General features: G+C 45.9%; 1 protein-coding gene and 1 non-coding gene across 2 annotated transcripts; both read left to right on the top strand.

The window, feature by feature from the left end:
* Nucleotides 1-3,723: 3,723 nt before the first annotated feature.
* Nucleotides 3,724-16,718, top strand: LOC126291854 (cuticle protein 16.5-like). The gene is made up of 3 exons (XM_049985576.1): nucleotides 3,724-3,814; nucleotides 10,628-10,727; nucleotides 16,155-16,718. Exons 1-3 carry the CDS (start codon nucleotides 3,776-3,778, stop codon nucleotides 16,544-16,546), a joined length of 531 nt encoding a protein of 176 aa, XP_049841533.1. The 5' UTR covers nucleotides 3,724-3,775; the 3' UTR covers nucleotides 16,547-16,718.
* Nucleotides 4,562-4,635, top strand: Trnai-uau (transfer RNA isoleucine (anticodon UAU)). Its single transcript has one exon. It is a non-coding gene; the product is annotated as a tRNA-Ile (tRNA).
* Nucleotides 16,719-17,328: the final 610 nt, after the last annotated feature.

Genomic DNA, 17,328 nt, shown 5'->3' with positions numbered 1-17,328 from the left:
TCTGCAATGTTACGCACAAATATTTAATCGACGTGACTGTGTCAAGCGGTACACTACTAATGGAGTATTCAAACATTACGGGATTCTTTTTCCTATTCATCTGCATTAATTTACATTTAACTATATTTAGAGTTAGCTGTAGTTCTTTACACCAATCACAAATCCTGTCCAAGTCATCTTGTATCCTCCTACAGTCAATCAACGACGACACCTTCCCGTACACCACAGCATCATCAGAAAACAGCCGCACGTTGCTATCCATCCTATCCAAAAGATCATTTATGTAGATAGAAAACAACTGTCTCCCGTCTTCCTCGATAATACAAAACGTGCTGCTCTTTTTTGAACTTCCTCGATGTATACCGTCAGTCTTATCTGATAATGTTCCCACAGCGTGCATCAGTATTGTATAAGACTACGGACAAACGCAGTGTAGGCAGTCTTTTAGTAGATCTGTTACATTTTCTAAGTATCCTGCCAATAAAACGCAGTCTTGGTTAGTATTCCCCACAACGTTTTCTATGTGTTCCTTCCAATTTAAGTTGTTCGTAATGGCATACCTTGTGTGTGCGATAGTGCCGGCATCAGTACATTCGCACATCGCTATCCTATAACTTTTGTCACCTCCGTTTATATTACCCGCTTGGTAACTTGAAGGAATACCGGGTGATCAAAAGGTCAGTATAAATTTGAACTTAATAAACCACTGAATAATGTAGATAGAGAGGTAAAAATTGACACACATGCTTGGAATGACATGGGGTTTCATTAGAACAAAAAAAAACAAAGTTCACAAAATGTCCGACAGATGGCGCTGGACAGCAAAACCTCAGTGACCGCGCATGACAATCGTGTATAAAAGGAGCTGTAATGAGAATCAGATGCGCCAGCACTCGCAGCATGTTGACGTTACCTGAAAAGGCGCTTTTAGTGAAGCTGTTATTACCAGAATGGGGAATGTGCTAGTTCAGCGTTACGATCCTATCGCCATAAGAAGGGGATTCGAACGGATAAAGGTCCGTTGAGAACTGCAGCTGTGGCGAGAATGATTTCGAAGTTCGAAGCCTCGTAGTGGCCGACCGAGCACAAGGCAATGCTGCTGAGACAGTTCAGGAAGAAATGGAGACTGTAGCGGGTTCGTCTATGCACGGGGAAGTCAGCGCTCGTGCAGTTGCACGTCGCACCGGCATTCCATACACTACTGTTTGGATGGCACGCGTAACCACCAATGCTAACCGTACAAAATCCATCGGGGTCATGAACTGTTACCTGGCGATTTAGTGAAGCGGAGGGCGGTGTGGGCGTTTCAAAAGATGGCGGAAGATGACGATTGATTGAGTAACGTGTTGTCGACCGACGAAGCTCATTTCACGCGCCGGGGGTCTGTCAACGCCCACAACTGCAGAATTTGGGCTATCCGAAAATCGTAGAACTGTCGTGGAAACTTCATTGCACGACGAGAACGTCGCGGTATGGGTTGGATTTACCACATCTACCGTTACCGGGCCTTTTTTCTTCGACGAAATGCGTGATTCTGTTTTTGTTCAAAATGGATGGCTCTGACGATTATGCGACTTAACTTCTGAGGTCATCAGTGGCCTGGAACTTAGAACTAATTAAACCTAACTAACCTAAGGACGACACACACCTCCATGCCCGAGGCAGGATTCGAACCTGCGACCGTAGCGGTCGCTCGGTTCCAGACTGTAGCGCCTAGAACCGCACGGCCACTCCGGCCGCTCTGTTTTTGTAACTGCTACCGTGACGGGTGAGAGGTACGCCGAGAATTGCATCATCCCCACCCTAGCTGATAAACACCTGCTGGAACGTACGATGTTTATGCAGGATGACGTTCCACCCCATATTGCTAGACGCGTGAAAGATCTCTTGCGCGCGTCGTTTGGTGATGATCGTGTGCTCAGCCGCCACTTTCGTCCTGCTTGGCCTCCCAGGTCCCCAGACCTCAGTCCGTGCGATTATTGGCTTTGGGATTACCTGAAGTCGCAAGTGTATCGTGATCGACCGACATCTCTAGGGAGGCTGAAAGACAACATCCGACGCCAATGCCTCACCATGACTCCGGACATGCTTTACAGTGCTGTTCACAACATTATTCCTCGAGTACAGCTGTTGTTGAGGAATGATGGTGGACATATTGAACATTTCCTGTAAACAACATCATCTTTGCTTTGTCTTACTTTGTTATGCTAATTCTTGCTATTCTGATCAGATGAAGCGCCATCTGTCGGGCATTTTTTGAACTTTTGTATTTTTTTGGTTCCATGTCATTCCAAGCATGTGTGTCAATTTGCAACTCTCTATTTACATTGTTGTTGTTGTGGCCTTCAGTCTCAAGACTGGTTTGATGCAGCTCTCCATGCTACTCTATCCTGTGCAAGCTTCTTCATCTCCCAGTACCTACTGCAACGTACATCGTTTTGAATCTGCTTAGTGTATTCATATCTAGGTCTCCCTCTACGATTTTTACCCTCCACACTGCCCTCCCATACTAAATTGGTGATCCCTTGATGCATTAGAACATGTCCTACCAACCGATTCCTTCTTCTTGTCAAGTTGTGCCAGAAACTTCTCTTTTCTCCATTCCTATTCAATACCTACTCATTAGTTATGTGATCAGCCCCTCTAATCTTCAGCATTCTCCTGTAGCACCACATTTCTAAAGCTTCTATTCTCTTCTTGTCTAAACTATTTATCGTCCATGTTTCACTTCCATACATGGCTATACTCCATACAAATACTTTCAGAAATGACTTCCTGACACTTAAATCTATACTCGATGTTAACAAATTTTTCTTCTTCAGAAACGCTTTCCCTGCCATTGCCAGTCTACATTTTATATCCTCTCCACTTCGACCATCATCAGTTATTTTGCTCCTCAAATAGCAAAACTCCTGTACTACTTTGTCTCATTTCCTAATCTAATTCCCTCAGCATCGCCCGACTTAATACGACTACATTCCATTGTCCTCGTTTTGCTTTTGTTGATGTTCATCTTATATCCTCCTTTCAAGACACTATCCATTCCGTTAAACTGCTCGTCCAAGTCTTTTGCTGCCTCTGACAGAATTACAATGTCATCGGTAAACCTCAAAGTTATATTTCTTCTCCATGGATCTTAATACCTACTCCGAATTTTTCTTTTGTTTCCTTCACTGCTTGCTCAATGTACAGATTGAATAACATCGGGGAGAGGCTACAACCCTGTCTCACTCCCTTCCCAACCACTGCTTCCCTTTCTCCATCCCTCGACCCTTATAACTGTCATCTGGTTTCTGTACAACTACTGTACTTCTATACTGTACCTCTCTATCTACATTATTCCGTGATTTATTCAGTTTTCAAATTCATACTTACTTTTTGATCACCCGGTACCTCGGTGGCTCCAGTATTTTGGGAAAGCGCCACATGTTGAGAAATTTGAACGATTTATTAGCTGCCAGCTGCTAGCTGCCAAACTGCGAGGACGTCACCAGCCGCGCATGGCGGGGCCTCTCCGCGCTAGGAGCGCCAGATGGCGCATCGCGCCGCGGCGCCGATGACGCGCACGTGGACGGCGCGCGGGCGCTTTCGCCCTGGCGGCGTCGGCCGGCGTCGCCTGCCAACGCGGTAAAAGTGCTTTTACTTTCCTCGGCTCTTTCTCCTCGCCGCCGCGCCGGGCCGTTTGATATAAAAGCTGCGGCCGGGCCCCGAGGCCATATCGCCCTCTTCGGCTCGCACCAGCACCTCTCCGCTCCCGCACCACCCAGCAGCAGCCATGGTGTCCACCGCCCGCAAAGCCGCGCTCGCCGCTCTCGTAAGTGTTTCACATTCCGTCGAAGGTCGCCATCTCTTTTTACTTACAATGAAATGAACATCCTTAGCTACTTACAGGCGTTGTCATACGTCAACGGGGACAGTTGAAAATGTGTGCCCGACCGGGACTCGAACACGGGATCTCCTGCTTACATGGCTGACCCTCTATCCATCTTTTTTTCTTTTATTTTTTTTAAATCTCATTTTGTTCGTTTTCTTTCGTGGTATCTGCTCGGGGCGGACGTCGCAAGACACCCATTTCAGTTCGTCGTTTATCCATTAACTCAGTTTCTTTATTACAGAGGGCAGCTAACCCTCTGACCGAAGGCGCTGAGTTACCGTGCCGGCGGTGTGAACCACCGAGCACACAGAGGATAGCGCGACTGCAGGGATTTATCTCTGGCACGCCTCCCGCGAAACCCACATTCTCGACGTATTGTCCCGCACTACATTCGTAGGGCCCCCGTCCATTATACTCATTACTCACGCCGCCTTGCCGATTCCCGTAAGAGTTCGGGTACTGTTTGTGCATTCGCACAAAAGAAGAAGATAGTCAAGTGGCCGGTGAGCCTTAACTATATATATACGAAGATGGTATCTGTTCTTTCGGACATGTCCGGGAATCGGCAACGCGCCGCGAGTAATGAGTCTAATGGGAGGGGGCACTACGAATGTAGTGCCGGACAATACGTCGAGAATGTGGGTTTCGCGGGAGGCGTGCCAGAGATAAATCCCTGCAGTCGCGCTATCCTCGGTGGCTCAGCTGGATAGAGCGTCTGCCATATAAGCAGGAGATCCCGGGTTCGAGTCCCGGTCGGGGCACACATTTTAATCTGTCCCCGTTGACGTATGTCAACGCCTGTAAGCAGCTGAGGGTGTTCATTTCATTGAAACTTTATTCTAACGAGCTCCATGGTCACCGATGGTATTTGTTCTTTCGGACATGTCCGAAAGAACAATTACCATCTTAGTATATACATCTTTTTTTAAACTTTTTTCTTGTGTATTTTTGTTTTGGACAGTTATATGGGTACGGTATTGCAGTGCCAGTACTATTCCAAATTACGATGCAGTGTTCCTTTCGACATAGAACCCAGTACGTTGTCCTCGATGGTGAGTGTTCATCGGAGGTGAGGGTATCATCTGGAGTGCCCCGTGGAAGTGTGGTAGGTCCGCTGTTGTTTTCTGTCTACATAAATGATCTTATGGATAGGGTGGATAGCAATGTGCGGCTGTTTGCTGATGATGCTGTGGTGTACGGGAAGGTGTCGTCGTTGAGTGACTGTAGGAGGATACAAGATGATTTGGACAGGATTGGCGTAAAGAATCGCAGCTAACTCTAAATAAAGATAAGTGTAAATTAATGCAGATGAATAGGAAAAAGAATCCTGTAATGTTTGAATAGTCCATTAGTAGTGTAGCGCTTGACACAGTCACGTCGATTAAATATTTGGGCGTAACATTGCAGAGCGGTATGAAGTGTGACAAGCATGTAATGGCAGTTGTGGGGAAGGCGGATAGTCGTCTTCGGTTCATTGGTAGAATTTTGGGAATATGTGGTTCGTCTAAAGATGCCTTTCCTGTCACCACCCCTTCTTCCTTAGATTCACCAAATGTAATCCATTAACAAAGGAAGTCCCTTATGAAACACTCGCTAGGCCGAAACCTGAAAATTGCTCCACAACATGGGACCCGTATCAGATAGGACTGGTAGACGAATTAGAGAAAATCCTAAGAAGAGCAGCACGTTTCGTTATAAGTTTACTTAGCAAGCTCGAGAGCGTCACGGCGGTAGGGAACTCCAATGGCAGGGATGCTCTCTGCATCACGGCGTTGTTTACTGTTAAAGTTCGGAGCGCCTACATTCCTGAAGAGTAAACCAATATATTACTTCCCCGTACGTATATCTCGCAAAAAGACATGAAGATAAAATGAGAAAGATTTAGATCTACATAGAGGCTTACCTGCTCCCTTGGATCGTTCGTGGCTGGGACAGGAAAGATGAAGATCATAATGATGATGGTGTTTGGTTTGTGGGGCGCTCAACGTCCGTACAAAGTCCAATTTTCACACAATCCAATTTTTTCACATTCCAATCTAACCACTGTCACGATGATGATGATGATGATGATGAGGACAACACAAACACCCACCACGGGCAGAGCAATTCCGCAGCCCGGCCGGGAATCGAACCCGGGACCCCGTGATCCTGAGGCAGCAACTCTAGCCAGACAGGAAAGAGGAAAAGCGACAGTGGTATTAGAAGTACTCCCCGCCATACACCACAAGGCAACTTTCGGAATGCAGATATAGCTATAAATATGCAAGTGATTAGCATTTCGCCTTAACCACACAGGACAGATGGGAGTAGCACCATATACATTCTGTGCATAAGGAAAGATGACGCAACGGGTTTCTCAGTCAGTAAATCGCATTTGAATATTGGTTCTTGTGACAAGGTTGTGTTTCGTCGCTGGCGGGACTCTCCCAGTGTGGTACTGTAATTGCTGCCGTTCACATAGAGCAGTTTCAATAACAGTGCACACCATCCCATCTCAGTAGCTATACTGTTCACTCAGATTATGGCTTACCAAATGACAGCGTGGATGTCATTCCGCCATGCAAATAGTGTACAACGCCAGGTTTGCCAACATTGAAACTGATTTGTTTTTCAACGTAAATCGGTTTTGCATTAACGCATTAGCAAATCTAGCAAGTTTCGCTGCCATACGATAATTGTAGCGGGCTGTGGAGCCCGTGAGTAGGTGTACTTCAATTGTAACCACCCAGTAGCTCCAGGGCTTCAGAAGAGGAGTGCACATAAACTACAAGACATACAGAAAATAGTCACACGATGGTGGATAGAACGTCTCCGCAAGTTTTTAACTAACAAGTGCTAGATACGGACACCGTAGGTGATGTGACAAACATCAGTACAGGCAGAAGCGCATATGTGTGCAATTCATTGAAGCCACTGCTGCCGGAAAGTAACAACGACAGGAGCCCGGTTTGGAAATCTGTTCACTGGATTGCCTAACTGCAGGCGCGAACTTTGAAAATACGAAGCGGATGTTTTGTCCACCTGTTCTTCCTTGCCTATCCCAACTGGTGCACTCCGAGTGCGCTTCTGGGTCCAGGCGCCATATGCTGTCGCATTACATCAATCGAAAACTCACTTTGGCGCCACCGCAATCACGCTGCTATGTTTCATCTCAGTGATCAGCTAGTAATCACTTGTCTTCGTTTCTACTCTGGACCTGACTGTTTAATTATACTGGAACATTGAAACTGAAATATCCTTCTGGGATTTTAGCTCGTGCTGTGCCTAATTGTCCAAATCTTTAATTTGGACTGCCCCGTCTAGACTTGGACTTTAGCTAGCGCGGTGCATTGTGCATTTACTACTTAGAGATACGCTGAATCGCCAACGAGACTTGTATACGCATGCGTATTCAAATACACAGATTCGTAAACAGGCAAAATACGGCGCTGCTGTCAGCAGTGCCTACATAAGACAACAAGGGTCTGGCGAAGTTGTCAGGTCAGTTACTGCTGCTACAATGGCAGGTTATCAAGACTTAAATGACTTTGCACTTGGTGTTATAGTCACCGCACAAGAAGATGGGAGACAGCATCTCCGAGGTAGCAGTGAAATGGGGATTTTTCCGTACGACAATTTCACGAGTGTACCGTGAATATCAGGTACCAGGTGAAACATCAAATCTCCGACATCGATACGGCCAGAATAAGATCCTGTAGAACAGGACCAACGACGATCAGAAGAGAATCGTTCACTGTGACAGACGTACAACCCTTCCGGAAATTGCTGCAGATTTCAATGCTGGGCCATCAACAAGTGTCAGCGTCCGAAGCATTCAACGAAACATAATCCATACGGGCTTTCTGAGCCGAAGATCCACTCGTGTAGCCTTGATGACTGCACGACACAAAACGCCTCACCTGGGCTCGTCATCGCCGACGTTGGACTGTTGATGACGGGAAACATGTTGCCTGGTCGAACGAGTATCGTTTCAAATTGCATCGTGCAGTTGGACGTGTACGGATATGGAGAGAAACTCATGAATCTGTAGATCCACCGTGTCAGCAGGGGACTGTTCAAGCTGCTGGAGGCTTTATAATGGTGTGGGGCGTGTGCAGTTGGAGTGTTATGGGAGCCCTGATGCTTCTAGATACGGCTCTGACAGGTGACACGTACGTAAGCATCCTGTCTGATGACCTGCATCCATTCATGCCCATTGTGCATTTCGACGGACTTGGGTAATTCCAGCAAGAAAATGCGACATCCCACATGTCCACAATTGCTATAGAGTGGTTCCAGGAACACTGTTCTGAGTTTAAACACTCCCGCTGGCCACCAAACTCTCCAGACATGAACATTATTGATCATGTCTGGGATGCCTTGCAACGTGCTGTTCAGACGAGGTCCATCCTGTCGTACTCTTACAGTCCTGCAGGATTCATGGTGTCAGTTCCCTCCAGCACTACTTCAGACATTAGTCGAGTCCATGCCAAGTCGTGTAGCGACACTCCTGTGTGCTTCCGGAGGACCTACACGATATTGTTGAGGTGTACCAGTTACTTCGGCTCTTTGTTGCGCTTTTTGCTATGGGTAAGCCTTGTCACCGTGACACTCGAAGGAAGCAGCCACATAACTATTAGGCGGCAACCTACCTACACGATCCATCCGGCCACCAGACGGCATCTCAGTCGCCGATAGAGGTTCCTGGCACCATGGACCTCTTCTGTTCTGTGGACTATGTGGCAGAAAGTTTTCTGGCGCCCGAACTGTGTTTAGGCTGGCGCTCGAGCCACGACGAGCAATTCGCTCCGAGAGTGCTTTTCGAGCCAGGCGCCGAGTGCTGTCGCATTACGTCAATCAGGAACTCACTTTGGGGCCGCTGCACTGACGACGCCGTGTTTCATGCCATTGATCAGCTAGTGTACTTGTAAGATTTCTTGTCTCCGTTTAATCATACTGAAACTTTGAAACTGAAGTACCCTTCTGGGTTTTTAACTCGAGCTGCGTGTAATTGTACAAAAGTTTAATTCGGACTGTCCCGCCAAGACTTGAACTGTAGTTAGCACGGCGCATTGTGCATTTACTACTTACTGATATTTTCTAGCAGTGTTTTTCTTTCAAAAGGCCTTCAGCATTCAGGTGACATTGACGTTCGTTCGTTCTCCAAAGAAGTGATTGTTTTCATTCAGTCCTTTGGCCTCGCTAATAATTTTACTGTTATTTCACTACTTCGGAAGAGACTTTCTTTTGAATCCTGTTTATTCCTTATTCGAGATGTAACTGTCATCGTCAAGACCAGCAAACCAGGGTTATGGATAATCTACATCTACATCCATCTACATCCATACTCCTCTGTGGCGGAGGATACTTTGAGTACCTCTATCGGTTCTCCCTTCTGTCCCAGTCTCATATTGTTCGTGGAAAGAAAGATTGTCGGAATGCCTCTGTGTGGGCTCTAATCTCCCTGATTTTATCCTCATGGTCTCTTGGTAGGATATACGTAGTAGGGAGCAATATATTGCTTGACTCCTCGGTAAAGGTATGTTCTCGAAACTTCAGCAAAATCCCGTACCGAGCTACTGTGCGTCTCTCTTGTAGGGTCTTCCGCTGGAGTTTATCTATCATCTCCGCAACGCTTTCGTGATTACTAAATGATCCTGTAACGAAGCGCGCTGCTCTCCGTTGGATCTTCTCTATCTCTTCTATCAACCCTATCTGGTACGGATCCCACACTCCCGATCAGTATTCAAGCAGTGGGCGAACAAGTGTGCTGTAGCCTACTTCCTTTGTTTTCGGATTGCATTTCCTCAGGATTCTTCCAATGAATCTCAGTCTGGCATCTGCTTTACCGACGATTAATTTTATATGGCCATTCCATTTTAAATCACTCCTAATGCCTACTCTCAGATAATTTATGGAATTAACTGCTTCCAGTTGCTGCCCTGCTATATTGTAGCTAAATTATAAAGGATCTTTCTTTCTATGTATTCGCAGCACATTACACTTGTCTATATTGAGATTGGATTGCCATTCCCTGCACCATGCGTCTATTCGTTGCACATCCTCCTGCATTTCCGTACAATTTTCTATTGTTACAACCTCTCGATATACTACAGCATCATCCGCAAAAAGCCTCATTGAACTTCCGGTGTTATCGACAAGGTCATTTATGTATATTGTGAATAGCAACGGTCCTACGACACTCCCCTGCGGCACACGTGAAACCACTCTTACTTCGGAAGACTTCTCTCCATTGAGAATGACATGCTGCGTTCTGTTGTCTAGGAACTCTTCGATCCAATCGCACAATTGGTCTGATAGTCCATATGCTCTTACTTAGTTTGTTCATTAAACGACTGTGGGGAACTATATGTACGTAGATGTAAATGTTGAAGCCTTCATTACACGTGTTCCCATGTGTCTCTGTCACTGCTTTGGGTCACATCTGTAATTCCCACACGATGATCTTCTCAGTGTGTGTGTGTGTGTGTGTGTGTGTGTGTGTGTGTGTGTGTGTGTGTGTGTGTGTGTGTGTGTGTGTGTGTTTCATGACTCCATGCTGCTGTTATTCTGTGACAAGTGGGGATTTTCTGTGATTCTGTGACAAGTGGGGATTTTATGTGATTCTGTGACAAGTGGGGATTTTCTGTGATTCTGTGACAAGTGGGGATTTTCTGTGATTCTGTGACAAGTGGGGATTTTCTGTGATTCTGTGACAAGTGGGGATTTTCTGTGATTCTGTGACAAGTGGGGACTCCCCCGTTCCGTTTCCAGATGTCGCTGTCCGTGCTCCTGGCTACGTGCGACGCGCAGCTGCAGTTCCGCGACTCCAAGCCGAAGAGGGGCATCGCTTCCCTGGGCTACGGACTACCAGGTCAGCACTCACGCCCTACAAATCACTTCTGTAGCGGTCTACAGTCCACACATCTCTCTGTGCTAGTCTGTACTGTGCGTGTCTCTCCATTTCTACATAACTACATCTTAGAAGCTAGATTAAGGAAAGGCAAACCTACGTTTCTAGCATTTGCAGACTTAGAGAAAACTTTTCACAATGTTGACTGGAATACTCTCTTTCAAATTCTGAAGTTGGCAGGCAGCGAAAGGCTATTTACAATTTGTATAGAAACCAGATGGCAGTTATAAGAGTTGAGGGACATGAAAGGGAAGCAGTGGTTGGGAAAGGAGTGAGACAGGGTTGTAGCCTCTCTCCAATGTTATTCAATCTGTATATTGAGCAAGCAGTAAAGGAAACAAAAGAAAAATTCGGAGTAGCTATTAAAGTCCATGGAGAAGAAATAAAAACTTTAAGGTTCGCCGATGACATTGTAATTCTGTCAGAAACAGCAAAGGACTTGGAAGAGCAGTGGAACGGAATGGATAGTGTCTTGAAAGGAAGATATAAGATGAACATCAACAAAAGCAAAACGAGGATAAGGGAATGTAGTCGAATTAAGTCGGGTGATGCTGAGGGAATTAGATTAGGAAATTAGACACTTAAAGTAGTAAAGGAGTTTTGCTATTTGGGGTGCAAAATAACTGATGATGGTCGAAGTAGAGAGGATATAAAATGTAGACTGGCAATGGGGAGCAAAGCGTTTCTGAAGAAGAGAAATTTGTTAACATCGAGTATAGATTTAAGTGTCAGGAAGTCGTTTCTCAAAGTATTTGTATGGTATGTAGCCATGTATGGAAGTGAAACATGGACGATAAATAGTTTAGACAAGAAGAGAATAGAAGCTTTCGAAATGTGGTGCTACAGAAGAATGCTGAAGATTAGATGGGTAGATCACATAACTAATGAGAAGCTGTTGAATAGGATTGGGGAGAAGTGTGTGGCATAACTTGACTAGAAGAAGGGATCGGTTGGTAGGACATGTTCTGAGGCATCAAGGGATCACCAATTTAGTGTTGGAGGGCAGCGTGGAGGGTAAAAATCGTAGAGGGAGACCAAGAGATGAATACACCAAGCAGATTCAGAAGGATGTAGGTTGCAGTAGGTACTGGGAGATGAAGTAGCTTGCACAGGATGGAGTAGCATGGAGAGCTGCATCACACCAGTCTCAGGACTGAAGACCACAACAACAATTGCAGCATACTTCCACTGTAGCGATGCCACGGTCTACCTCTACAGTTCGACGTCCACACTTTTTCACATCACCTAAATTGACGATTCTTTTATGTATCTGGATGTGCACTAACAACTGATTTCTTATTTTAGCCTTCTATTTCATGATTTCGTTTTTCCCCAGTCTTATTAAGTACCTTCTCGTTGCGTAGAAGCCATCTCTTCAGAATTATTGACATCTTTGGGAGAGTTAATGTGTGGACTGTTCTATACATACAGTACGCTGGGTTCTTTTTTGTTTTGGAATAATGTAAACATGAAATGTTTAACTGTTAATACAAACAAATGTGTTTATGTGAAAATGGATGTTTCGTTACCTAATAATTGTATTGCGTCGTGCTTAATTCAGTTTCTCAAGTGAAATGGATGAGTTAAATATCTGATCTGAAACTGTGAAAGCGGAAACGATACTGAACCGTGGCGCTACTCAATTCTGTAAAAAATCAAAAATTACAATCTCACCACAGTTATTTAAAAGAAATAGGAAACCCAGGTCACTAGTGATGGACAAGCTTCTGATTGTTTTACAATTTTAATTTGACTCAAAACAGATTTTATTATAACCTTCAATTCGGACATTTACCCTCTTACTGATGCAATATACAAATGTTCTTACTGATGCAATATACAAATCTTCACTTTAACTGAATTACATTAACACGAATAAGAACCATATTTTGGGCCCGAAACAATGATAGGTAGTAGGCACGGTGAAATAATGAATCACAAACAATCGTTCTTGTTTAACCATATCTCAAAAGACTAGTAACACTACACACTTCCATCCCAAAGTTACACAGCCACATAATACCACAACTTCATTAAAAAACAAAGATCTTAAAGCTTATGGTGGTGGTGGTGGTGGTGGTGGTGGTTAGTGTCTAACGTCCCGTCGACAACGAGGTCATTAGAGACGGAGCGCAACCATCCCGGCATTTGCCTGAAACGATTTAGGGAAATCACGGAAAACCTAAATCAAGATGGCCGGAGACGGGATTGAACCGTCGTCCTCCCGAATGCGAGTCCAGTGTGCTAACCACTGCGCCACCTCGCTCGGTCTTAAAGGTTAATGAAACTGAACTGCCCACATAAAAGTCCACAGTGAAACACGCTTACACTAAAAATGCAAAGTGGGCCAACAAAGTCGCAAAACTGGTACACAGGAAAAATATCAAGTTGTACATTCATTAAGGATACGCAAATGATTAACATAAGAAATAAGAATGGCTAGTAATAACTCAACCAGTAAAATCACAGAAACGCTAATATTAAAAAGTGGCCTCGCTTAACTAACGGACATAATGACTCAGAATGATCCCCAAATTGCACATAACTTTAGAGAACAGCGTTAAGGCCCGCAGCAGTATTTGGAAGCAATAAAGCTACTGCCGGCAGGCAATACGAGCGTTCACTCCCCACGGCTTGTACACAGGCTCACTAGCAGGCGGTATATATTTATATGTAGTCTGACCCGTCTCATAATGAGCGGTCCTGACAAGAATCCACAACCGCCAGGAAACGAGCAGACTTAACCAATGGCTTGCAGCACAGATAGATTGCAATGAAAACAAGGTCAAATTACAGTCACACTGGAATATACAATAACCATGCCCCCAAATTCTTATGGAGCAATACTCTAACATTACCCGTCTCCCAGTAAATTAGCAGGAAACTTAGAGATCAATCCCAGTTGCCTTGAGGCACTTTTAACATTAAATAAACATACCAAATCCTGCCGTGACAAACCATCTACGGTTGCCGGGTTCATACACAACCGCAACCAGTCCCAAAGCGGTCAATATGTCCTAAAACAAGTTAAAATTTGCATGAAAACCACTTAAAACACACACTCCACAGATGACGAGAAACGAAATGACGGACATCAGCCTCCTTAAAATAGCCACTGTGGAACCAAGTTCAGAACTATCTTTGGCAGCTACCCATGTCACAAGTTTCAACAATCTTCTTAGCTAAACACAGAATAAAAGTCATACGTAACTTGGAGCTGGGAAGCTGTTCAGCGTGAGACGACGAACCCACCACAGTTCTGCACGTCAAGGGGCCTAATGATCGGCACCGTACATCTGGCGCGGCAAAAGACAAGGGCGGCGAGCACGGCGAGGCCCATGCACCACGGTTAGGAAAGAGGGCTTGTTTTCAACATGAGTCGGCTCGTAGAACGCCGACCGGAGACTGCCTCGCCTCGTCACTCGTTCACCCGGTAAACCACTGGAGGGGAGGGGGGGGGGAGCAGATAGCAGGACAACCGAATATCGATATCAGCGATGCAAGTAGTACACCCTACCGCCAGTCGCCAAGGCTCAGGTACCTTTCCAGACATCAGTTCCTATTCAAAATATTATGTACTCACTCCCCTCCACTCGTCCTAGAAATCCGTAATGGGAATTTCCGAACACACTGTATTTCCTAAGCAAAGTGTTTGCTGGAGTCGCACGAATACTTTCTTTTGCGCCATTCATTTTGTATCACCCTGTACACTACCGGGTGATCAAAAAGTCAGTATAAATTTTAAAACTGGATAAATCACGGAATAATGTAGATAGAGAGGTACAAATTGGCACACATGCTTGGAATGACATGGGGTTTTATTAGAACAAAAAAATACAAAAGTTCAAAAAATGTCCGACAGATGGCGCTTCATCTGATCAGAATAGCAAGAATTAGCATAACAAAGTAAGACAAAGCAAAGATGATGTTCTTTACAGGAAATGCTCAATATGTCCACCATCATTCCTCAACAATAGCGGTAGTCGAGCAATAACGTTGTGAACAGCAGTGTAAAGCATGTCCGGAGTTATGGTGAGGCATTGGCGTCGGATACTGTCTTTCGGCATCCCTAGAGATGTCGGTCGATCACGATACACTTGCGACTTCAGGTAATCCCAAAGCCAATAATTGCACAGACTGAGGTCTGGGGACTTGGGAGGCCAAGCAGGACGAAAGTGGCGGCTGAGCACACGATCATCACCAAACAACGCTTGCAAGGGATCTTTCACAAGTCTAACAATATGGGGTGTAGCGCCATCCTGCACAAACATCGTACGTTCCGGCAGGTGTTTATCAGCCAGGCTGGGGATGATGCGATATCGGCGTACCTCTCACCCGTAACGGTAGCATTTACAAAACCAGAATCAGGCATTTCCTAGAAGAAAAAAGGCTCGATAATGGCAGATGTGGTAAATCCAACCCATACGGTTACTTTCTCGTCGTGCAGTGGAGTTTCCACGACAGTTCTAGGATTTTCTGTAGCCCAAATTCTGCAGTTGTGGGCGTTGAAAGACCCTCGGAGCGTGAAATGAGCTTCGACGGTCCACAACACGTTACTCAATCAATCATCATCTTCCGCCATCTTCTGAAACGCCCACACCGCCCTCCGCTTCACTAAATCGCCAGGTAACAGTTCGTGATGCCAATGGATTTTGTAGGATAGCATGCGACGTGCGACGTCACCGGCGCTCATTTCCCCGTGCATAGACGAACCCGCTACAGTCTCCATTTCTTCCTGAACTGTCTCAGCAACATTACGCCTTGTGCTCGGTCAGCCACTACGGGGTCTATCGTCTAAACAACCCGTGGCTTCGAACTTCAAAATCATTCTCCCCACAGCTGCATTTGTCAACGGACCTTTACCCGTTCGAATCCCCTTCCTATGGCGATAGGATCGTAACGCTAAACTAGCTCATTCCCCATTCTGTTAATACAGCTTCTCTGAAAGCGCCTTTTCAGGTAACGTCAACATGCTGCGACTGCTGGCGCATCTCATTCTCTCTCTCATTGCAGCTCCTCTTATACACGATTGTCATGCGCAGTCACTGACGTTTTGCTGTTCAGCGCCATCTGTCAGACATTTTGTGAACTCTGTTTTTTTTTTAATTCTAATAAAACCCTATGTCATTCCAAGCATGTGTGTCAATTTTTACCTCTCTATCCACATTATTCAGTGGTTTATTAAGTTTTCAATTTTATACTGACTTTTTGATCACCCGGTATGTTCTTTGTCCAGAAGACGTGGAACACACGTCAATCCTCGGTCTCGGCCGACCACTGACTGTACTTATCACATTAACTGAGAACTGTCTGAGCCCATGCTCGTCAAGTTAAGGAGGCAGTACAGCGAGGCGCGAGTATAAGCTTAATGTAGTGTTGTCTGTGCAGGCGTGGCAGTACCAGCAGCGGGCTCCCTGGTGGCGCCGTACAACTACTTCTTCAGGAGCCAGCCGGCGCACTACGCCGCCGCAGCGCCGCTTTCTCTGGCCGGCCACTACGCGGCAGCACCCGCAGCACCGGCCTACGCCGCCCCCGCGCCCGCCTACGCCGCCCCCGCGCCCGCCTACGCCGCCCCCGCAGCCGCCTACGCCGCCCCCGCGCCCGCCTACGCCGCCCCCGCAGCCGCCTACGCCGCCCCCGCAGCCGCCTACGCCGCCGCCCCCGCAGCCTACGCCGCCTCCCCAGTCGGGCCGTACGCGGCGGCACCTGCGGCCTTCGCCTCCCCTGCGGCAGCGGCCTACGCTAAGCCGGCTGCCGCGGGGTATGGCTACCTGGGCTGAAGACGCTCCAGCCGCCGTAGCGGAGTATCTTCCTCTCCGAGTTCCTCGTGACGTCTCAGCGTAATCTGTCTTCTTTTTTTTATAACTGCAATATTTATTGTACATCACAGCGTCCCAGAAGGGCTCTGGTTGGTTGTTGTACTTTAATAAAAACTTTATATATAATACCAAATGCAGTCTTTTAATTTTGTTATTAGTACTGCAAACTCTACTGACCTTACGACTTATCTTAGGCAGGGACGGACAGGAATCGTGCACGTGTGCGGTGCACTTGCTCTTGTGCAGTTAACAGTTGTTGTGCGTGCTCACAGGGGCAAGCTGGCCACCCGCTTCTCTCCCCTCCCCACCATACCGTCTCTCCGCTCCTGCCTCTGTAATATGTTTTGTTTCCTAGCTTGCTTTATCGAATGAAGGCATAAGGTTGGTAGAAGTGCTTGAAAGAAATCATGCTTTGAAAGAGTACCTATTACCTACGATTCGTTTTATTTAATTATCACAGGTGGAGTTAAAGTACGTTTAATGGTTGGAACAAAATTTCTACATACAGACAAACGCAAACAGTTACGTAAATTTTCATCACTGATGTTTGCTCCTAACCGAGGCTTATTCATTTTCATAACAAAAAAAATCTCTCACAAAAGTATGTCTAGCCAAACATTGACATTATCTTCACAACGGAGTCGAGGAAACTCTTGCTGTCGAAAGTCTTGATACGAGTCTATTACACGTCTTGCCAGTAGGAACTTGTCTCTCAGACGAGATTTACACTTTAGATCTATTAA

This window comes from Schistocerca gregaria, chromosome 9 (assembly GCF_023897955.1).
Source record: "Schistocerca gregaria isolate iqSchGreg1 chromosome 9, iqSchGreg1.2, whole genome shotgun sequence".
Lineage (NCBI taxonomy): Eukaryota > Metazoa > Arthropoda > Insecta > Orthoptera > Acrididae > Schistocerca > Schistocerca gregaria.
This window is presented reverse-complemented; position numbering and strand designations above follow the sequence as displayed.